Source organism: Coptis chinensis, chromosome 6, assembly GCF_015680905.1.
Source record: "Coptis chinensis isolate HL-2020 chromosome 6, ASM1568090v1, whole genome shotgun sequence".
NCBI classification, from domain to species: Eukaryota; Viridiplantae; Streptophyta; class Magnoliopsida; order Ranunculales; family Ranunculaceae; genus Coptis; species Coptis chinensis.
Genome location: NC_141461.1, coordinates 12626537 through 12650047, shown reverse-complemented (window position 1 = coordinate 12650047; position 23511 = coordinate 12626537). Strand labels below are relative to the sequence as shown.

Here is a 23511-nt window from a genome sequence, read left to right as displayed (position 1 = left end):
TGTAACAACTGTCTTTTCTTCTCTGAGCGTTACAAGACCTGTCTGACTTTGAAATAAGCGACCTTACATGAGCGACCTGGCTGAGGTCTTGATATGAGTGATGACCTGGCTGAGGTCTTGATAGGAGTGACCTAGTTGAGGTCTTGATATGAGTGACTTGGTTGAGGCTGAGGTCTTGATAGGAGCGACCTGGCTGAGGTCTTGATATGAGCGACATGGTTGAGCCGCTGAGGTCTAAATATAATTATGTGATAAGCTGTGATGGACACGTGTATAATATACAGTGGTTGTATATATTAGTCCCTCACACTTGAGTTATTAATTGTAGTTTGTCGCAAGATTTGCTTTGGTAGAAGACCGGTGTTGGTTCAAAAATAATTTTAAATTGTTTGTTGTAGAATGAGAGGTGAGGGGGGGTAGTGATAATGCGCAAGGAGATGTACGATTTGGGCCACTTTAATTTCTGCTTCGATGACGATTTATATGTACTCCATTTGAATAGAGGTTAGGAAGCATAAATGGTGTTGAGCAGTTCTTTAAGCCTTTTAGGCCAAACTGTTAGGAGTATTGCCTCACTTACAATTTCGATGCATTGTTATAATTATTTGCAAAGTATGCAGCTTCTCATTCTTTTATTGTTTTAGTCTGAACAGGTAATCTGGGTGGTATGCTTCTTGTCATCCTTCCAGAAACTTGTAAAGAGAAAGAAAGTCCCTTTGGAGATTCAAAAGTCTGCTATAAACATGGGATGGCTTATGCTTCACTCTCTATGGCGGTATGCTTGGTAAGTTTCTTCACATCACTACGAATCTTAACAAATAACCGCAATTGATACTCATGTGTACCGTTATCTTATTATATTGAAGATGATAATGCTAAAAAGAGGTTTCAAAGATTGTTGAAAACCGAAGAGAATGTTGTTTCTGCCAGAAAATTATCTTATAATCTAATCATCCTTGCAAATTGTTAGAATATATCAGTATTATAATATGTCCAATATGGAAAGTCCCATGTTTCTATAAGTGTGGACATCCATATCTAGTAGTTTCTATTATCATGTTTTAGGTTAGTATAAGTATGTAACTCTGGGTAGAGAACAATCTCTCTCAGACTCTCTCAACCTAAGAACTCTTTAACCCTAATAAATCTCTAGTCTTCTTTGGTCTTCTTCTTTGTGTCTTTAATATATCAATATCACAACTCTCCTAGCATCACCACTAACACAGAATTTAACATGGTATCGGAGCGAGGTTCAGTGGTATGCTAAGAGAGGAAACCCTCACCAAGAAAAAAAAAATCAAAATCAGTTTGTTTTAATTTTCAGTATAGTATTCAAGTCAAGTTTCAAGAAGAAGAAGGATTTCTCACAAGAAGAAGTTCTTATATCTCAATTCAAGTTTCAAATTTTTTTTCTCTGGCGGTTTACTGTTCACCGGCATTGTTCATGGTTACTATTTACCGATTACACTGTTTATGGTTACTGTTCACTGACACTGTTCACAGAACTGTTCATCGTCATCTTAAAGTAAGTTTTCAAGATTCTGCTAGTGTTTAAAGTTTGTTTGAAGAAGATAGGAGAGAGATATGAAGACATTCAGTATTGGTTTCTTAGTATTGTTTCGGCTTCGCAATCTACTTCACGCCTTCAAGACACTCTGTCTTAGTATTAATAAGAAGGGCACAACCTCTCTGTATCCCGGAGTCTTTGAAGTTAGTATTGGAGTGCGTGCGTGCTCAATATGCCTTGCCGGCGCCCCGCTAGCTCAAGCTTCCACTCATCAGTTTTTGAGATTTTTGAAGTATCAAGCCTTTGGAAGGTAGTTTGCACTCTCATCCAAGATTGGAGGGGTAGTATTGTTTGTATGCTGTTATGGATGTTTGGGTTTCTAGCTTCAAGAATTGGTATTGATGTCGCTTCTCTCTCGGTTTCTAGAACATGATCAAGTTGCTTGTTTGAAGTATTATAGGGGCACATGACCTCTATCTCACGAGGAATTATTCTTTCCATCTTCCACTGTTTCAGAAGTTCGCAGTCATAAAAAGGCGCGACCCACCCTCCACCCTCTATAGTGAGTATTGTTTGATGCATGTTCTATTATAATTGTTTTTGTGTATTGGAGTATGAAGTATTATGTTTTGAAGTGAGCATTGGTTGGTTGTATAAGTTAGTATTTAGTTTTCTTAGTTTCAAGTTTAAGTCGGAATAGACAAGCCTTTGTATTTTTCAACAGCCTTGTATATTCCCACTTGAGAGGGGGAATAGGGAGATATGAAGACATTCAGTAGTATATGAGGGAAAGAGAATATGGAGACGTATGAGGAAGAGTACTCATGTCTCCATATTCCAACAAGCCTTTACGAACTCTTCATGACAAGGAAATCCACTATTCGATCTTGAAGATGACATCCCCACTCTAGTCTTCAAGATTCGTAGCATGATCAAGCCTAAACCGCAAACAAGTTTCGTGTAGCGATCAAGCCTCAACTACAAGTATGTTTGAGGTGCTTGATCAAGCCTCAACCGCACGTATGTTTCAGTAGCGATCAAGCCTCAAATGTAATGTATGTTTTGAGTACCCATAATAGTATTTTGTTGACATTAATGGTGATATTGATAGTAGCGGTCAAGAAGCACATCAAGTCAACATTATTGTTTTCAATTTATATTATGACAGCCATAACAACGAATGAAGTGAGAGTAGTAGCCAAAGACGCCATTACACAACGGTGTTATGATTTCAGTTTGTGAGTGAGGTACATCTTCAAAGTATTCAGGTTAGGTCATTGCCTACACCGGCAAGCAAAACTCTCGAACCTCTCAACAGGTTGTTCGAAGTTCTTCAATGAAGGCGGTTTCTATCGCGAAAGGGGAGCAGTATTCTTATCTTTTGTTTTTTGTAATCCAAGTTGTAATTTGCATAGTTTGCATAATTACAGCTTGAGGGGGAGTGTTAGAATATATCAGTATTAGAATATGTCAGTATTATAATATGTCCAATATGGAAAGTCCCATGTTTCTATAAGTGTGGACATCCATATCTAGTAGTTTCTATTATCATGTTTTAGGTTAGTATAAGTATGTAACTCTGGGTAGAGAACAATCTCTCTCAGACTCTCTCAACCTAAGAACTTTTTAACCCTAATAAATCTCTAGTCTTCTTTGGTCTTCTTCTTGGTGTATTTAATATATCAATATCACAACTCTCCTAGCATCACCACTAACACAGAATTTAACACAAATGTTGTTGGCTTGCTGATTTAGCCCTCATTGAGAGTCGTAGGTTAGCCCACACCTACAGTAAAACCCTTGGTTCAGATCTACTTAGTTCGTGTTGCCTTTTGAGTGTTACTAATTTTTTCTTTCAAAGTTTTTCAGCAAGTCACTGCTTAGCTCAAAACTACGGCTTACTTGGGTTCCTAATTTCAACAATACACATGTGACTAGTATGAGTAACATTTAAGATGCTTGAGTGTTTACAAAGCACTCAATGGTAAAACAAAAGAAGTCCAGAGACTGTCAAAATTAAAGAAACCATTCTATTGACTAGCTTGGTTGCTTGTGTAAGAAGGGCATACACATGTCCGGGTCAAAAAAGAAGATAATTTTGAAGGTCATAAGAGTCCGAGGTGATTCTTGAACAAATAGCAATTTGGTGCTGAAGTGAAATACGCTTAATACTCTCTTATGCAAGAAGAGTTTGGAACCTTGAGAGAGAGTCACAATAAAAGCACTAGACCACACCCAACATGCCATTTTCCTTAAAGAAAATGGTTGAAAATCTGGTCAGATGTATGTGTTTCGACCCCCACCTACGTGGCAAACGTCTATTACTAGGGGTCTCTATTTTATTCATTTAATCGACAGGGCTAAATCCCAATTTGCAATACCATGGATCAATGTACAGGCCCATTAACTCATGTGTCTAAGGCTGAACCTTAGCCACATGGCTTACCACTAATGTACATTGATTTATGTCCAGATTCATTTCTTATCAAAGAGATAATTATCAGTTGAGAGTTATAGTCTATCACAGTTACTCAAGCTACAAGATTACTTGATCTACAATGACTCTCTACTCTACCTCTATAAATACCAAACTATTTTTCATAAGGAACTACGTGGAAACTTGATCCCCAGATAATAGATCTTGGGTACGTAGGCAGCCATTATCTTGGTTCAGTTTCATCTCCCCAAACATCAAATTTCTCTGTTTCTTAGTGTGTTCTTTACCATTGCTCTTGTTGTGTTGAAGCAGTTTATTGCCGAAACATAATTGGCGCCGTCTATGAGTTTTTTGAATCCATTATCACGTAAAACAATCAAGATGGTAAGCACAAGAAGCGTACCGAGCAGAATAACATATTCCTCCCTGCCAATAGGAATCGCAACCCTCGAAATTCAAGTCGGGCAATGCAAGAACCGTTGAACAATCGAGTTGCTCCTAGTGGTAGGATCAATTCTCAACATCCAACTGCAGCAGCACCGCTGCCGCCGCTACCGCAAACGGCGATACAAACGCCTCCGAAAGAAGGCATCACGGAAGAAAGTATAAGGAAAACCTTCATCCCAGACTGGACCGACCTGACAGGGAAGGCCGACCTCGCAGATTTGAGGAAAATCGCCATCCTAGACAGGTTCAACTGGACAGGAAAAGAAGGCGTCACGGAAGAAAGTATAAGGAAAACCTTCATCCTAGACTGGACCGACCTGACAGGGAAGGTCGACCTCGCATATTTGAGAAAAACTGTCATCCCGCATGTGTCCGACCGTGCAGGGAAAGAAGCGCCCACGAAGAAAATATAAGGAATACCAATATCCCAAATGAGACTGACCTGATAGGGAAGGCCGACCTCGTTGACCTGAGGAAAATCGTCGTCCTAGATAAGTCTGATCCAATAAGGAAGGAAGGTGTCACAGAATCAACTAGAGGGAAGACCACAATCCCAGACAAACTACCGACCTAGATAGGCTGGTTACACGCAAAGAAAAAGACAATCTCCAGTCGGACCCGAACGTGTGTATTGCCTAAAATCTCTAACTCTTGTAAGAGGTAATGGCAGGTGTCATCTTCCACATAGGCTCGACCGGGGGCGTCTATCTGTTTAAATCTTCTAGATAAAATGGATTTCACCCCACTTAACACGAAGTCCCTTTGATGTAACTTCCCACTCATCGTAAAGTTCATCTGAACCTTAACGAAGCTTGTCCGATTCATCCGTATCCGTTGGCACGAATTTCAGAACTGGTGGATGCCACTTCGGGCTTCCAACGCCTATCTTTCATGGATGTTTCTTTAGGGTACTACCAGATCTCTTTGAATGTGGATGACCAAGAGTTCACCGCCTTCATTACCGACCAAGGCATTTTCTGCTACACTGTTATGCCTTTTGGTCTGAAAAATGTCGGTGCAACCTACCAAAAGCTTGTCAATACAATTTTTCCGATCTCTTTGGGGATAATAATGGAGGCTTATATCGATGATATAGTTGTTAAAATCGCTTATTGGTGATCATCTTTCCGATCTTCAACTTGTTTTTGATAAGCTTAACAAGTATAACATGAGACTCAATCCCACCAAATGTTCTTTTGGCCTCTCTTCTGGAAAATTTATGGGATATCTCATGACTCGTAGAGGCATTGAGGCTAATCCTGATCAGATACGCGCCGTTATTGATATGCCATCACCAAAAAATAATAAGGAAATTCAACGACTTACTGGTCGGCTTGCCGCTCTTCATAGATTTATTTCTAAATATTCTGATCGTTGTCATCCTTTCTTCCAAACTTTAAAGGGGGCGGCAACTTGGAACGTTGATTGTGAGATGACATTGCAACAACTGGAGAAATACTTGGTCAATCCTCCTATATTGACAAGTCCTTTAACGGGTCAACCTAGTGGCATATACCTGGTAGCTACAACTCAAGCTGTTAGTGATGTTCTTTTCATTGATGATGGTAGACCCGTCTTTTTTATCAGTAAGACTTTAACCGAAGCTGAGTCTCGTTATTCAAAGATGGAAAAAATTGCACTTGCATTGGTTCATGTCGCTCGCCGATTGAAACCATACTTCCAGGGGAGGTTGGTCAGAATTATATTGAAAGTTCCTTACGCAAGATCTTTCGTAATGCACAGGAATCAAGTAGATTAGCCAAATGGGAAAGTTATCTTAGTGCATATAACATTGTTTTTGAAAGTCGTACTACTGAAAAAGGACATACTCTGGCTTCTTTGATAGCTGATTTTCCGATTGATGATTCTCCTATTGACAATTCCTTGCGCCAGGAAGAATCTATGGAAGACATTTTGGCGCCAATAACTGGGGGCGACGAAGACCAACATGAAAACACAATTCCTAATCCCATTGACCTATGAATTGTTTACTCAGATGGCTCCCATAGTAAATCTGGGTCTGGAATTGGATGCATTTTTTGTTAAACCCGGTGGAGAAAAGATTGGAAAATGCAATGCGACTTGGCTTCGCCTTCAAATAACAAAGCGAAGTATGAGGCTGCCATTTGTGCCTTGAGAACGGCTTTGACACAAAAGCGAAAGCTCCAGTTATACACGGATTCTTGCCTTGTTGCCAATCAGTTTGGTGGGTCTTTTGAAGCAAGAGATGAGCGTATGGCGGCTTATCTTAGTTTGATACGTAGTCTTGCTCGACAATTTGATAGCATCTCTATCACTCAAAGACCCCGAAATGACATACATCATGCAGATTCATTGGCTTATCTCTCCGCCGCCGTTGAAGCGAAGGGTCAAGACACATCACTTTTGCAATCATCTTTTCGTCAATCTAAGTTTGAACGTTTTACGCTCGCTAAGTTCGCTACTCTCATTACGAAAAAATCTGACGAAGTTACCACATTTAGCTTCGTCAGTTTAAGTTTGAACGCTTTTACGCTCGCTTAGTTCATTACTATCATTACGAAAAAAAATTTGACGAAGTTACCACATTTAGCTTTGTTAGTCTAAGTTTGAACGTTTTTTACGCTCGCTTAGTCATTATTATCGCTATGACAAAATCTGACGAAGTTACTACGTTTAACTTCGTCAATCTAAGTTTGAACGCTTTTACGCTCGCTTAGTTCGTTACTATCACTATAACAAAATCAATGACGGTTACCACATTTAGCTATGTCGGTCTAAGTTTGAACATTTTTACGCATTTTAGTCATTACTATCGCTACGACAAAATCGTGACGGGTTACTACGTTTTAACTTCGTCGGCCTAAGTTTGAACGCTTTTACGCCGCTTAGTTACATTATCACTATAACAAAAAATCGGCAAAGTTACCACGTTTAGCCCGTCGGTTTAAGTTTGAATGCTTTTACATTTAGTTAGTCCATTACTATCGTTCGACAAAATCGACGAGGTTACCATGTTTAGCCGTCACAATTTTAAGTTTGAACGCTTTTATGCTTGCTTAGCCTAATTTTGCAAAGTTAAGTACGATTGGGCGTTTTTTCACGGGGGGCTGCCTCGTTCTATTTCATTTCAACTGCATAAATCTACAACATTGTCAGTTTTCCGCAGGTATGTTATCTGACACAACAACAATATTCAATAACAAACCCATTTTTATTTTTATTTTTCATCAAAAGAAGTTTTAGCTTTATAGTATTACATTTACACAATTATCTAATAAATTGTCCCTGTCAATTGTCTTACGGTTGTTCGATTAAATCTTTATTTTCTTCTTCGAAATCTGTATTCGCTTCGCTTTGGCTTCGGTTAACTATTTTCCTTGGTCATTCTTTTTCTAAGGCATTGTGCCGATCTTTCTCTGAAAAAAAAATTCCCGTTTAAAAATTTTCACAAAACTTCATTATTTTTTCTAAGGCATTGTGCCGATCTTTCTTGAAAAATTTTCTCGGCGAAAGTTTTCAAAATGAAACTTCATTATTTTTCTAAGGCATTGTGCCGATCTTTTCTTAAAAATTTTCCGGCGAAAATTTTTCGTCGGTTTTCATTATTTTTTCTAAGGCATTGTGCCGATCTTTTTACGAAAAAAATTTCCGAGCGAAAATTTTCGTCAGTTTCATTATTTTTTCTAAGGCATTGTGCCGATCTTTCTACAAAAAATTCTCCGAGCGAAAATTTTCGTCAGCGTCGTTATTTTTTCTAAGGCATTGTACTGATCTTTCTACGATAAATTTTCCTAGCGACAATTTTTGTCAACTTCATTATTTTTTCCAAGGCATTGTACCGATTTTTTTACGATAAATTTTCCTAGTGACAATTTTCGTCAGCCGATCTTTCTACGAGAAACTTGCTGAGCGAAAATTTTCAACAGCTTCGTTATTTTTTCTAAGGCATTCTGCCGATCTTTCTACGATAAATTTTCAAAGAGAAATTTTTTGACAGCTTCATTATTTTTTATAAGACATTGAGCCATTTTTTCTGAGCAAATTTTTCTGAGCGAATTGAACATTTCCAACAGTTTCATTATTTTTTTCTAAGGCATTGAGCTGCTTTTTCCGAGCGAATCTTTCCGAGCGAATTGAAATTTTCTAATAACTTCGTTATTTTTTCTAAAGCTTTAAAGCATTGAGCCAATCTTTCTCAACGAAATTTCTGTCAGCTTCTTTAATTCGTCTATGACATTCATTGACTTTTGTGCGAATCCTTTCTCTGTCAACTCTTCGTGAATTTTTTTCGTCCGTCATACTGCCGTTTCTACCTACGACGATAAAAATAAACTTTTCGTCAGTCTTTCAAACTTAACCAAAATTTTCACAATAACTAATAAAAAATACTGACTATCGAAAATCCATCCTTCAAACAACTTGAAATAATAAATTAAACCAATCTAATAACTATTCTCACTCGAGAGTTTTTCGTTCATCGTTTTCGTTGCTTGGTGTCCTGATTTCCATACTTTGCTTTAGTTCGCTTGTGCACAATCGTTTCCCTTTGCCACAAACTTCTGCCACTGTCTTTACATAGTGTGTCGCATGAGTTTGCTCTGTCTTCTAGTCGCAAGGCGATGCAAGTAGTGTTTGAAATTTGGTAGTATTGCTTCGCGGGCCTCGCAGCCAAGATCTTGTTGTTCCTGTTCATTGCTTCTTTGTTTTTGTTGTTATATGCTGCAATGAGCCCCACGTACCTTGCTTCTTTTCCTGTAAGTAGTGGATCTGTCCCTGGAGTCTGTTGAATCATACCTCGAGGATAACAAAGTGTGGAAGAAGATGTAAAAGCTTATAAAAGATCAATTCTATCATTGACTCAGGGAGGTATCGCAACATTCTGGACGCTTTTACGCTCAAACATATTAAGATTGATCAGGCATCCACATATCATACGACTCTACGAGATTACAGAGAGCCAAACAGATATATACGCAGAGTCTGGAGAGCTTTTTTATTACATTGTAGAAAAGACTATGTTACAGGAGGACGAAGCTCACAGCCTTTTTCAATAGATAATTTCTGGCGTGTAACTTCTTATTTAGAAACTAGAAACGAGTCCTTATGAGTTATGAGACAAAAAAGCTTTTTAGACTCATAAAAGAACCAGACTCATAAAAGAAACCAACTCCTTTCGCTTTTGGTTTTGACCGGACTCATAAAAGAGACCAACTCCTTTTCGCTTTTTGTTTTGACATGATGGTCAAACTTCTGTTTTTCGGTTTTAGTTTTCCTTTTGAGTTAAGTAAGAAATCGTAATCCGATGTTTTCACATGGATGTCATTATATACACCATTTTGTGGTTTCGCCCACACACAATTAAATAGGCCCAACGTATATTTTCGATGGATCAAACAGAAAAACACTTATCTAATCTAAACTCTTATCTAATCCAAATTTTTATCTACTCCACATTTTTATCTACTCCACATTTTTATCTAATCCGAAATTGGCATCCAGTTTTAGTCGCTAAAGTCTTCACCTTCGAATCAAATTTGTATTTAACTTCATTTTATTTCTATTATTATGAAACTGCCCCTACATTTAATTTCAACGGTCTAATCCTAAAATCGCTATTCCGCTGACATGCGTTGTCGAAATCAATCTTCGTATTATTACGTAATGCGTTCGGTACATTTTCGGCAATCAATTTCTTTTGAAATTTTTTCTGTGCATCTTTTATTTTTTCGGTGCATTTTTCAGCCATTTTTTAACTACATTGCGTCCTGTATGCGTTAGTTTGATATTCTTTCGTTTTCGATAGTTCACGATTTTTTCCGATTGTCTATTTTCCTATCGTTTACGTTCACACGACACTTTGTTATACATTCCGCTTACTCTTTTCTTATTCTAAGTTTTCCTTGATTTTTCTTCTCTTCTTTGCCATGTGAACTTTGTTCGCATGACAAAGAGGGGGCGGTGTTTCGACCCCCACCTACCTGGCAAACGTCCATTACTAGGGGTCTCTATTTTATTCATTTAATCGACAGGGTTAAAGCCCAATTTGCAATACCATGGATCAATGTACATGCCCATTAACTCATGTGTCTAAGGCTGAACCTTAGCCGCATGGCTTGCCACTAATGTACATTGATTTATGTCCAGATTCATTTCTTATCAAAGAGATAATTATCAATTGAGAGTTATAGTCTATCACAGTTACTCAAGCTACAAGATTACTTGATCTACAAGGACTCTCTACTCTACCTCTATAAATACCAAACTATTTTTCATAAGGAACTACGTGAAAACTTGATCCCCAGAGAATAGATCTTGGGTACGTAGGCAACCACTATCTTGGTTCAGTTTCATCTCCCCCAACATCAAATTCCTCTATTTTTTAGTGTGTTCTTTACCATTGCTCTCGTTGTGTTGAAACAGTTTATTGCCGAAACAGTATGAAAACCTTTAGGGCAACTTGATCGACTTCCCATGATTTTCTGCCCACTCTGTTCATATGTTAGGATCCTATGAGGACTGCATAAATTGTTTTCTTACTTTTGGAAATTTATTAGATACTTATGGAAGTTGGATGAACCTAACTATGTAGGGTTGAATTTGCTCTGTGTTTTTACGTACTTCTTCAGATTGGTGCTACATATTTGTGGACTTACATATACAACATTGTGTGCATATCTGCAATTACTAGCAGGAGACAGGATGAAGTAATTGTCAGCTTGGATGATGAGAACTTTCCTGGGCAAACCTCAAAGTTATGCTTGGAGAGCTGCGCAGAAGCATTTCTTCCACCAGACACTTGCTCAATCCCCGAGTATCGTACAGATCAGTTGTCCATACCGTCCAGTACAGATTCCCATAAAGTGTAGTGGGAAGGTTTTTCTAATCTCCATTTATTTCTGTTGCTTGTGTGTTGGTTATATAAAATGTTGTTCACCATCAATTTTATTTTCATGTCACCTAGTAGATAAACTCATATTTTAGGGTAGAAGGATAAAAAGAAAATGTTTCCAATGTACATATTGCACAAGTACTGAAACTTAAAATTCTGATTGGAGTTAGCATCCTATTGTTGATATTAATACTTGGGTCGACTCTGGTGTGTTTTAGTTACGAATTTCCTAATATGTAAGGATTTACAACCCCCAAGTTTTTAACAGATTTGGCTACTGCACCGAATTGAGTTTTGTGGTTCATTTTGTCCTTGAATGTGCCTATTTACACTAGGTTTTGTAAGTGGAGGATTATGCTAAACTATTGAGATTCTCCTTATTTTGTAATTAACTAATATTCTTCCTTTCAGCATTTTATTTTCTTTTTTAAATTTGTTTTCGAGCTGTAGAGAAAAAAGTCGTTTTTCTCTATTTGGTGTAAGGCGTGCCCGCGCCCTATGTATGCCTTAACAAGGGCGCGCACGCGCTCATGTCTTTGGCGACTTCCAATGTTTTTGGCACGCCCACGCTCGACTTTTGCCTGGTCGAGGGCTCGCCCGCGCTCCACTGTTTTTCAGACGAATTTGACTAGTTTCGAAAGTTTTCAGAAACTGTATAAATATAGGTTTTTTCTATAAAAACATAATCTAATCAAAACCAAGAAAGAGAGAGATTAGAAGAGCATCTTAGTGAGTTGAGTACTCATTATTTGTGAGTGAATTGAGAGATCTTGTAATCTATTACTCTGGACATCAAGGAAAGCTTGGAACTCGTAGTGTGGACGTAGGCAAATTGCCGAACCACGATATATCTTTGTCTTGTGGTTTGTTCTCATTTACATTAATTGTTTTACTTTATATATGCTTGTTATTTGATATTGAGAAGTGTTGGGATATTGCTTGGAGGGTGTTGAAGTCTTGTCTAGTGAGAATGATCGATCTTTGTATAGGATTGATCTATTTGTTGTGGATAACGTTGTTTCCATATTATCCTATTCTCAACAATTGGTATCAGAGTGTAGGTATACGACCTAGGATTTTGAGTTTTGGTAAAGAACCATAGTGCTCGAAATTTGTGTAGACAATGTGTTCGATAAAATTTCGAAGTGAAATTATTTTTTGAGTTATTGTGTGTAACTTGAAAAATGGCTCCCAAGATGTCAAATGCTAAGTTTGAAGTAAAGAAGTTTAATGGGAAGAATAACTTTGGGATTTAGAGAATCCAAGTAAAAGACATCCTCATCCAACAAGGTTTGCATAAGGTCTTAAAGGGGAGACAAGCAAAGATGGCGAGTATGAGTGATGATGATTGGGAAGAGTTCGATTTACAGGCTTGTTCATCAATCCGATTGTGTCTTGCTAATGAGGTCATGTATAGTGTGATGGGAGAAAATACTGTTGCCGGTATTTGGCTCAAGCTAGAGTCTATGTATATGACCAAGAGCATGACGAACAAGATGTACCTTAAGAAGCATCTTTATTGGTACATGATGGTGGATAGTTTAACGATACAAGAGCACGTTAGTGAGTTTCATCGATGCCTAGCAGATTATTTGAATGTTGGCATGAAGATGGATGTTGAGGATTAAGCGGCATGTTTAATATCCGCTTTGCCCGAAAGCTATGAGCATTTAATGACTACATTTATGAACAGAGAAGATGTTGATCTTGATGAAGTTCATAGTGCACTTATTTCTTATGAGTTGATGAAGAAAACACGTGTAGAGAATAACAATGATGTAGGTCAGGGGCTAGTGGCAAGAGGAAGGTCGCATGGAAAGGCTTCTACAAGGAATGAGAAGTCTAGGTCCAAGTCAAAGAAGCCTTTGACACATGTGAAGTGCTACAATTGCGATGAAAATGGACATTACACAAGTAATTGTCCTCACCCGAAGAAAGAGAACAAGAGAGATGTTAAGAAGAAAGGTGAGGCAAAAATTGAGGCAAGTTATGCTTCAAGCTCTGAAGGGGACGAGTTGAGTCTCTGTGTGTCCACACAAAACTATATATATGGCCGAAAGGTGAATTCTTGATTCCGGATGTTCCTACCATATGTGCCCGAATAGAAAGTGGTTTACTTCTTATGAGAGCATTGATGGTGGTTTCGTTTTGATCGGTAATAACGTTGCTTGTAAGACGGTAGGAATTGGAACTATACGGGTCAAGATGCATGATGGTGTAGTGAAGACTTTAACTGATGTGAGACATGTTCATGAGCTAAAGAAAAACCTTATTTCTCTTGATACCTTGGATTCCAAAGGCCACAAGTTTGTGGGCGAAGGTAGAGTCCTAAAGATTGTCAATGACTCTTTAACTGTTATGAAGGGACAAAGACATGGAACCTTGTATACTTTGATGGGTAATAGGCGATGTAGCAGTGGGTGCATGTAGTGATGATTTTGAGTGCACTAAGATGTGGCATATGCGACTAGTGCATATGAGTGAAAAGGGTTTGTCTGAGTTGTGCAAGCGAGGGTTCTTGAAGGACTTGAAGAAGCCAAGTATGGGATTCTGTGAGCATTACGTCTATGGGAAGCAGTGCAGAGTCAAGTTCAAGTCAAGCAAGCACACAATAACAGGCATTCTTGACTATGTGCATACGGATGTTTGGGGACCCTCCAGAGTGGCTTCTAAAGGAGGTAACCGATATTATATCTCATTCATTTATGATCATACTCGCTATGTGTGGGTGTATATGATGAAAATGAAAGATGAAGTGTTTGAGACATTTAAGAAGTGGAAGACAAGGGTTGAGAATTGCACAGATAGGAAGGTCTAGACACTAAGGTCTGACAATGGTACTGAGTATACATATGGGCCTTTCCAAGAGTTTTGTGTGCAACAGAGAATTGCCGACACTAGACAGTCAAGGGCACGCCTCAGTAGAATGGAATGGCAGAGATGATGAATAGAAACTTGCTTGAAAGAGCGAGATGTTTGTTATCTAATGCCAGTCTATGCAAAGAGTATTGGGAAGATGCAGTGTCCATGGCGTGTTACCTGTATAATAGGTCACCAGTTCCAGCTATAGATTGCAAGACACCTTATGAGGTGTGGTCAGGTAACCCAGCTGATTATAGTATTTTGTGAGTATTTGGATCGACTGCTTACTATCATGTGAGGGAGAACAAGCTAGATCCTAGAGCTAAGAAAGTCATATTCTTAGGCTTCGCAAATGGGGTAAAGGGATACAGATTGTGGTGTCAAGAAAACCACAAGTTCCTGGTCAGCAGAGATGTTACTTTTGATGAGACTTCCGTGTTATCTTTCAATAAGCCAGAAGGAGCTGAGCAAAATGGTGAATCTATAGAAGTTAAAGCCACTGAGCTTGAGTTGTCTGATGCAGCAGATGACTGGTTGGTTCATGATGAGGTACCAAATCATGGAACCACACAACAATAGGAAGAAGAGACAAGTTAAAGAAGTGCATAAGTATGGGCACGAGAAGCTGGTGAAACACTATGGTCAGGTAGATTTAGTGGCATATGCACTGAATATCGAAGATGATGAGCCAGATAGCTTCAAGGAACTGTTAGAGATGCTCATTACAGATATTGGTTGGTTGCTTTGCAAAAAGAGATGGAGTCTCTTGATAAAAATCACACATGGGACCTAGTTTTATTGCCAGAGGGCAAAAAGACTATTGGCAGTAAATGAGTGTTTAGAAAGAAAGAGGTCCTTCATGAGTCTGACAGTACTAGGTACAAGGCAAGAATGGTAGCAAAGGGTTTCTCACAGAAGGAAGGAGTCGACTACAATGAGGTATTTTCTTCGGTGGTCAAACATACTTCCATTCGTGTGTTATTGAGTTTAGTTGCTCACTTCGACTTGGAGTTAGAGATCTATATGTGAAAACTGCTTTCTTGCATGGGGACTTGGAGGAAGAGATCTATATGAGACAACCTGAAGGGTTTGTTGTTACTGAGAAAGAAGATCATGTATGCAAATTGAATCGATCACTGTATGGGTTAAAGTAATCGCCAAGGCAATGGTACAAGCGCTTTGACACATTCATGATGTAACATGAGTACACCCGAAGTAAGTATGACTGTTGTGTTTACTTTCGTAGGCTTCGTGGTAATGACTTCATCTATCTCCTGCTTTATGTGGATGACATGCTTATTGCTTCCAAAAGCATGGTGGAGATAGACAAGTTGACATCTCAACTTAGCACTGAGTTTGAGATGAAAGACTTAGGTGGAGCCAAGAAGATATTGACCATAGAGATTGACAGAGATAGGAAGAAGCGACGGATAGTTGTATATCAGAAGAAATACCTTCAGAAAGTAATTTCTCATTTTAGTATAAAGAATGCAAAGTCGGTTTCTACACCTTTAGCTGAGCATTTTAGATTTTCAGCTAAGTTCTCTCCTAGTTCGGTGGAGGAACAAAAACATATGACAAATGTTCCTTATACAAGTACCGTGGGCAGTTTGATGTATGTTATGGTGTGCACACGCCCAGACATTTCACAGGCAGTTAGTGTTGTAAGCAGGTATATGACAAATCCTGGGAAGCAGCATTGGGAAGCAGTGAAATGAGTACTGAGGTACTTGAAGAGTACCTTGGATGTGGGATTAGTTTATGGTGGAGACACTTGTTATGTCAGTGGGTATGTGGATTCAGATTATGTAGGTGATCTAGATAGACGACGATCGACTACTGGTTATGTGTTTATGATGCATGGTGCATCGGTTAGTTAGAGGTCTATGCTATATGCTACAGTTGCTATATCTACTACTGATGCAGAGTATATGGCAGGGGCAGAAGCAGTGAAAGAGGCACTATGGCTTCGAGGCCTTCTAGATGATATGGGTATTGAGCAGAACAGTGTTGCTTTGTATTGTGATAGTCAGAGTGATATTCATTTGGCGAAGAACCAGGTTCATCATGCTCGGACCAAGCATATTGATGTCCGTTATCACTTTATACGGGATGTCATTGAGGATGGCGATGTAGCACTTGAGAAAGTGGACACCCATGACAATCCTGCTTATATGCTGACAAAAGTTGTCACCGGAGTTAAGTTCCAACACTGTTTGGACTTGCTCCAAATCCTACATGCTTGAAAGAGCCATTTGTGGGCATGGCCCTTCGGAGCGGTTGACTGCGAGTTCTAGATGGATGTGTTCGGCTCGGTTTTATGTGTTAAAGCCTCACCGAGGTGGAGAATGTAGAGAAAAAAGATGTTTTTCTCTATTTGGTGTAAGGCGCACCCGCGCCCTATGTATGCCTTAATAAGGCCGTGCACGCGCTCATGTTTTTGGCGACTTCCAATGTTTTTGGCGCGCTTGCGCTCGACTTTTGCCTGGTCGAAGGCGCGCCCGCGCTCCACCGTTTTTCAACACGAATTTGACTAGTTTCGGAAGTTTTCAGAAACTGTATAAATGTATGTTTTTTCTGTACAAACCTAACCTAACCAAAACCAAGAAAGAGAGATATTAGAATAGAGCAATTCTTAGTAAGTTAAGTGTTCATTCTTTGTGAGTGAATTGAGTGATCTTGTAATCTGTTACTCTGGACATCAAGGAAAGTTTGGAACTCGCAGTGTGGACGTAGAAAAATTGCCGAATCACAATATATCTTTGTCTTGTGGTTTGTTCTCATTTACATTAATTGTTTTACTTTATATATGCTTGTTAATTTGATATTAAGAAGTATTGGGATATTGCTTAGAGGGTGTTGAAGTCTTGTCTAGTGAGAATGATTGATCTTTGTGTAGGATTGATCTATTGTTGGAATGGTCCCTCAGATACGAAGGTTAATGATTGGTTCAAGCGCCCCTCTTCGTGCAGTCAAAGATTCTGCTTCTTTGCTTGGGTAAACACATGGTTTAATGTTCATTTTGCACATGGCTATACCGCTATACTATGACTCAGGTTTTTTTATTATTATTATTTTTTTTTTCACTTGTTTGCAGTGATGGATCTGTTCCCGCTCTCATCTTGATAGTGGGAGGAAACCTAAAAAAGAGTAACTATCTACTATTTGTAATTCATGATTTCCTTAATCGATCAATCAAGAACTGCTATTCTCATTTGTGACAAAACCAAGTTGGTTTGTTGATGCTTGTGCTGTCAACTTGTCATTCAGCTTTGGAGCAGTCAAGAAGACAAGAACTCATCAGGTCTCTCACTATTGGAACCATAATAGTACAAAACATTCTCCTGCCTCGATCAGGTGTTCTTATTGTGAAACGGGCAGTTCATTTCGGCTTTGTCTCCTCAGATCCATTGTATCAATTTGTTCTCGTGCTTTAGTACGCAGTTCGCACTTGACATTGGTATATAGCACTACACCATTATTCTTTTTCAGATTCAAATATATTGTTTGTCATCTAACTTTCCTTCCATCAATTTGGCAGGTACAAATATATTGTACCGTACAATTACACAAATGTTCGGAGCAGGTCACAGTGAATATTCAGTCTCCATGAAACGTGTATAACAAATTTGCACATGGAATTGCTTGTCTTTTACCAGAATGTTTCACCAAATATCAGCACACTAATTATACCGACATTCTAAACTATCACGAGATATTACAAAATGCCGAAAATATCGCAGCATTTTTCAATCTATATGAACCCATGCAAACTGTTAACGGTATTAACCGCCAAAATGATGACACTTACTACAAACTCGTTACTACTAACTGAAATCAAAACCTGCAAAAACATGCAACACTTAATTCAAGTCCATGCAAAAACTATCAAAACGGGTCGTTTTCACGACCCATTTATCTCCGCAGAGATATTAAGATTATGTGCATTGTCTGACCATAGAAATCTAGACTACGCTCGTTTAGTTTTCAATAAAATGGACAACCCAAATTGTTTTTCATGGAACACTATAATAAGAGCTTATTCAGAAAGTGAAAACCAGTGTTTAGAAGCTGTGGTTTTGTTTAGTGAAATGGTTTGTAGTGAGTTTGTTGAACCGAATAGTTTTACGTACCCGTCTGTTTTAAAAGCGTGTGTTGAGATAAGAGGGATAGAAGAAGGGAAACAAGTTCATGGACAGATTATAAAATGTGGGGGTGAGTTGAATTGTGATGAGTTTGTTGTTAGTAATTTGGTTAGAGTTTATAGTGTGTGTGGGGTTATGGATGACGCGAGGCGGTTGTTTGGAAAATGTGTTGTTAGAGATGGGAATGTGGTTATTTGGAATGTTTTGATTGATGGGTATTTGAGAAATGGGGAGTTCGAGTCGGCGAGAAAACTGTTTGATTTGATGCCTGAAAGAAGTGTGGTGTCTTGGAATGCTATGATAGCTGGGTACGCGCAAAATGGGTTTTTTAAAGAGGCTGTGGAGATTTTTCGCGAGATGCAGTTGGGGAATGAGTGTCCGAATTATGTGACTTTAGTTAGTGTTTTGCCTGCGATATCACGTTTGGGCGCGCTTGAGTTGGGTAAATGGGTGCATGTGTATGCAGAGAGAAATGATATTAAGTTGGATGATGTGCTTGGGTCTGCTTTAGTTGATATGTACTCGAAATGTGGGAGCATCGAGAAGGCGGTTCAGGTATTCCAGAGGCTTCCACAGACTAATGTAATCACTTGGAATGCTATTATCGGAGGGCTTGCTATGCATGGTCGTGCTAAGGATGCACTTGATTACTTTTCCAAGATGGAAAAATCAGGAGTAAAGCCTAGTGATGTTTCTTACATCAGTGTGCTGGCCGCATGTAGTCATGCAGGGTTGGTGGATTTGGGCAAGTTTTACTTCGACCAAATGGTTAGAGTGGTTGGGTTAAAACCTAGAATTGAGCACTATGGGTGCCTGGTTGATCTGTTTGGTCGCTGGGCTACTTGAAGAGGCTGAGAAGCTTATATTGAGCATGACCATTAAGCCTGATGACGTGATATGGAAAGCCTTGCTTGGTGCTTGTAAATTGCATGGCCATATTGAAATGGGAAAACGCATCGCTGAGAACCTTATGGAGTTAGCTCCTCGTGATAGTGGAGGCTATGTAGCTCTATCAAATATGTACGCCTCTTTAGGCGACTGGGGTTCTGTTGCTGAAACTAGGATGCGAATGAAGGAGCTCAACATCAGGAAAGACCCTGGATGTAGTTGGATTGAACTTGATGGAATGATTAATGAATTTCTTGTAGAAGACGATTCAAATCCAAGAGCTGAAGAGATCCATCTAATGTTGGAGGAGATAGTTGACAAGTTGAGGTTGGCTGGCCACAGACCGGATACGACAAATGTTTTGCTAAACATGGATGACAGAGAGAAAGAAAGTACTCTGTATCATCATAGTGAGAAGATAGCAATTGCTTTTGGCCTAATCAGTACTAGTCATAAAACACCATTGCGAATAGTGAAGAACCTCCCAAGATTTGTCGGGATTGTCATGCCGCAGTAAAGATTATTTCAAAAGCTTATGACCGTAGAATTGTTGTCAGGGACAGGAGCCGCTTCCACCATTTTGAGAATGGTTTATGTTCGTGCATGGATTATTGGTGAAACTGCACACCTGCTGATGGTGTATTTTGTAAGTCCAGTCCCTCAAATAGGCAATCTAGAAATACAGGGTGTGTGGTTTGGCCCTTGTACACTTCATTCGATGACAAAATACATTAGTAGATATAATGATTGGTAAAATGATGTCACCCATTTAATTAGAGCTGTAGAGTTCTGTCAAAATAGTGGCACACACAATCTGTTAGGCTCTTTAAACTGAAAGGGAGAACATAAGTATTTTTGCAATACTTCCGCTAGATTAAATGAGAGGTGATAATTGTATTAAGATTAGACCACACACATCGCACTTCAAAGTGGGACATGCTATGTCTGGCTGCATATTTATTTGGACTGTGCTCTCATCAAACAAGAGCCGTCATCAGGGAGACAGGGAGTGACTAAAAGTTCGACAATCAATGTTTAACAAGATTTGGACTTCGTAAAGTTGAAGAACGTGGAGCAAGAGCTGATCTTACAGATTCAAATGGCACATGGGTGCTGGAGAGAAGAGCTCATCTCTTGAGATCTGATTAAGGTATTTCACTGGAAACTCTCTTTTCTTTTTCTTTTTAAGTTCACTCCGTTCCGCATTACTTCATCTGAGCGATTTTTTTTTTTTTTTTGAAAAACTAATTTAACCTAGATGGGAACATTAAGTGTTACATATTGCAATTTGTCTAGACGCATATACTCAGTACTGGACAGAAGCATAGAAACTGTAGTCATCTTTTCCAGAAAAGTGAGAAAGCACACATTTATATATAGCTGAATTATCATATTACCAGGGTGCACTGGAACAACTGTTGGGTGTACTAGAACAACTGTTGCTTTCTGAAACAACCGTGTTTAAACTGAATGCTTGTTACTCTGTTTCTCTCTTGGGTGTGAACCTATTTGACATGAAAAAGTAGAAACCCAAGTTGACAAGGCTCAAACATGCTAATGTCCATAAAAATAATCGAGGCAACTTTGGTTCAGGTTAGCTGCAAACCAACCATGTCTTCTTCCAATCTTGCTAGCTTTATTTGAAATGGTCACAACAAGTATACTTAGAATGGTCCCTACTCCAATCGTTGTGTTGGCGAATGGTTCTGCGTATGTCTTCATTGAGTTGGGACAATTGTCTGACTCCATCCTTCACAAGTCCATCCGTTGCTCCCAGTAAGAGAAACTGTGGTGTTAACCAGAACATACTCATGAGGACTGTAGCTCCTGGTTCGTGTAGTAGTCCATTGCTACTGATAACATTTAATCTTTTAGTCTCGACCAGTGCAGCCACAACACAACAGTTAACAGAGAGAAGCATCCCCACCCCTAGTCTCAGCTTAGACAAACATGTTTCATCAAGTCGAGTGCAACTACTCAGTGTTAGGCTATATATTTTTGTGGTTACAACTCTTGAAACTTCAAAGAGGAGAAGAAAGCTCAGGATAGGAATCTGTATCTTTCCTAGCTTACTTTCCATGCTGTTGCCTTGCTCAAGAAAGTAAGTGTTTCCAACTGAGAGTACTACTCCAGACATGAGGAATGTTGTGCACATGGGAAACATGCCTAAGAGAAGCTTAGTTTCCTCTACTTCTGTGACAGTGCAAAGTCTCCACTTGCTTTCTTTGTCATTTACACCCTGTAAGACGATAATGGAAGCTTTTTCCAAGAACCTTAGTTGGTTAGTGTTAGGCAGCGGGAGCTCCACAGCTTCCGGGTTATGCAGTTGACTAGTATTAGAAGGGCACTGGTGATGTCTCTTTAATGTTGCAGCCACAAAAACATGAACCACGCATGTACTCCCACATGGTTTTAAATGTATGTAGGAAAGGGTTCCACATAAGATGATGATAGTTGCAATTGCCATTACTACAATAAGAATTTCAAAAGTAGTGGTCCATGACTTGATGGAAGAAAGTATGTAAGTGCCTAACACGTATAGCCATAAGCTGATATTTATACATTCTACACTTGTGCAGTGCTTTTCATAGCTAATCTGCTGATTGATAGGGTCATTTAACTGTTGATTCCAAAAGGTTGGTAGCGAATTTTCACAGCCAGCTCTTCCCACTGCTATCGCAAGTACTGCCACATAAAATAGAGTGATGTACCTCGCCAATGCATGCAGTGTCCTTCTCATGACATGTTCCTAGTACCTTTGAAAAGCTCGGAGGAACTGACATTGTTATGAGTTCCAATCCCTGCAGTGAAACAAGACAATTATGAATGAAGTGGGTATTAGGTGAGGCGCACTTATAAGTGATTTTTCATCTATTGTTTCTGCACTGGTTTGGAAGTTCATAAATAGATCTGAAAAAAACATAAGCAGCTGCAGAATCAGAAATCGATTATTCTCCCCTTTTCATTCTTGCAGTTCAAAAGTTTTCTGAAATTCTCAGAAGTTAAGAACTTACTGCAATGTAAAGCAATGCTGAGATGAGAATGATCAGGTAACCACCAATATATGCATCGTTGAGGAAAGTAGTGCCTATGGACATTATGGCTGTCAAACCATCTAGCGCATTCACGATTGGTCTCTCCTTCAACACGTTTATCAGGAATGTCACCAGTTCCCAAAGCACGTATGATGTTATGTTTGTGGCCCAATTGAGAACTGCGATCAGAAGCAGTGAGTCAATCTGTATCAGTTATTTAATTTCAAATTAAACAACAAAGGTTGCACATCATGGGTACAAAATTTTGCATACGCATCCATCGAAATGATCTCTGTTCAAATGATTTGTCGTACAATACTCAATACTGGTTTGGTTCCGGACATAGATTCATTAGAGTAAGTTGAGTTGTGGATGAACTCATGAAGAGTCTCTGGAAGTGAACTAGAGTGATAAGAAACTATATAGCTTACAAAAGATTCAGGTATTGAAAACACATCAAGTTACCCGTTAAACTATAATATGTTGGCAACCAAGTTACCAACTTAAGCAAGATCGAACTCTTTCTTTTATCATTACTTCTGACCTTACAATTCTTGTTTATTCACAATGATGACCAGCTGGTAGGATAAGAAGCAGCCAGTTGCCTACAGCCCACTGTAGATGAGAACTGAAAGAACTCGGATGGGATTGTTTCTATGGCATGGTGATTGTGTTTGGTATGTATAAAAAGCTTTCTAACGATCACATAAAATGATGATTACTGTGAGTTCTGAGCCACCTTCGTCCAAAGAGGATGCGGACAATTTCATTGACTTAAACCGGCTCTCGTTCGCTTATTTTTATTTTAGGGTTAATTAGTATTACCACCCCCCCCTAGATGAGCCAATTAGGATTTCCCCCCACTATATGGGAAATTAGGGTCTTCCCTCTAAATACACACAAAAAAAAAGTCAAAATGGGTTGACCGAAATTTTTTTGTGTGTATTTAGGGGGGAGACCCTAATTTCCCATCTAGTGGGGGTAAATCGTAATTGGCTCATCTAGTGGGGGGTAATACTAGTTCACCCTTTATTTTATTTTTTGTTCACTTGGCCTTCCAGCCGGCTCTGGTTCCTTTGTATATGCTTTGGATTGTCTTTTGTTTTAAGTTTTAACTAAATACTTCACTTTTCTAAAAAAAAAAAAAAAAAAATATATATATATATATATATATATATATATATATATTGTCATACTCTAAAAAGTAGCTACTTAAATTAATTTAAAATAAGTACGTAGGTAAAACTTCACCTAGAAAATGAATTCAACATCAATGTTTTGTGGATATGATATACCCCCACTATAAAAATCATCTCTAT

The 23511-nt window shown here is 38.9% G+C and overlaps 2 protein-coding genes and 1 long non-coding RNA gene across 3 annotated transcripts; 2 read left to right on the top strand and 1 right to left on the bottom strand.

Moving 5' to 3' along the window:
* Nucleotides 1-425: 425 nt before the first annotated feature.
* On the top strand, nt 426-11239 carry LOC147491527 (protein PIN-LIKES 5-like). Its single transcript, XM_086567268.1, has 3 exons — nt 426-504; nt 654-784; nt 11000-11239. The coding sequence occupies exons 1-3, from the start codon at nt 426-428 to the stop codon at nt 11237-11239; spliced, it is 450 nt and encodes a 149-aa protein (XP_086423394.1).
* Nucleotides 11240-17907: 6668 nt separating this feature from the next.
* LOC147491525 (pentatricopeptide repeat-containing protein At5g48910-like) lies at nt 17908-22725 on the top strand. The gene is given in 6 exon segments (XM_086568746.1): nt 17908-19102; nt 19104-19641; nt 19644-19803; nt 20156-20307; nt 21737-21999; nt 22132-22725. Coding segments are annotated over 3 exon segments (1851 nt in total). The 5' UTR covers nt 17908-17921; the 3' UTR covers nt 19776-19803; nt 20156-20307; nt 21737-21999; nt 22132-22725.
* Nucleotides 20500-22311, bottom strand: LOC147491526 (uncharacterized). The gene is made up of 2 exons (XR_015199744.1): nt 22172-22311; nt 20500-21958 (listed from the first exon to the last, which is right to left on the bottom strand). It is a non-coding gene; the product is annotated as an uncharacterized LOC147491526 (long non-coding RNA).
* Nucleotides 22726-23511: the final 786 nt, after the last annotated feature.

Bases quoted from the DNA above. Each gene is read 5' to 3' on its own strand.
- LOC147491527 (XM_086567268.1), top strand. From the start codon at position 426: ATGCGCAAGGAGATGTACGATTTGGGCCACTTTAATTTCTGCTTCGAT. The intron at 505-653 runs GTTAGGAAGCAT...TAGTCTGAACAG, and splicing joins TGTACTCCATTTGAATAGAG to GTAATCTGGGTGGTATGCTT. The intron at 785-10,999 runs GTAAGTTTCTTC...GTACTTCTTCAG, and splicing joins TCTCTATGGCGGTATGCTTG to ATTGGTGCTACATATTTGTG.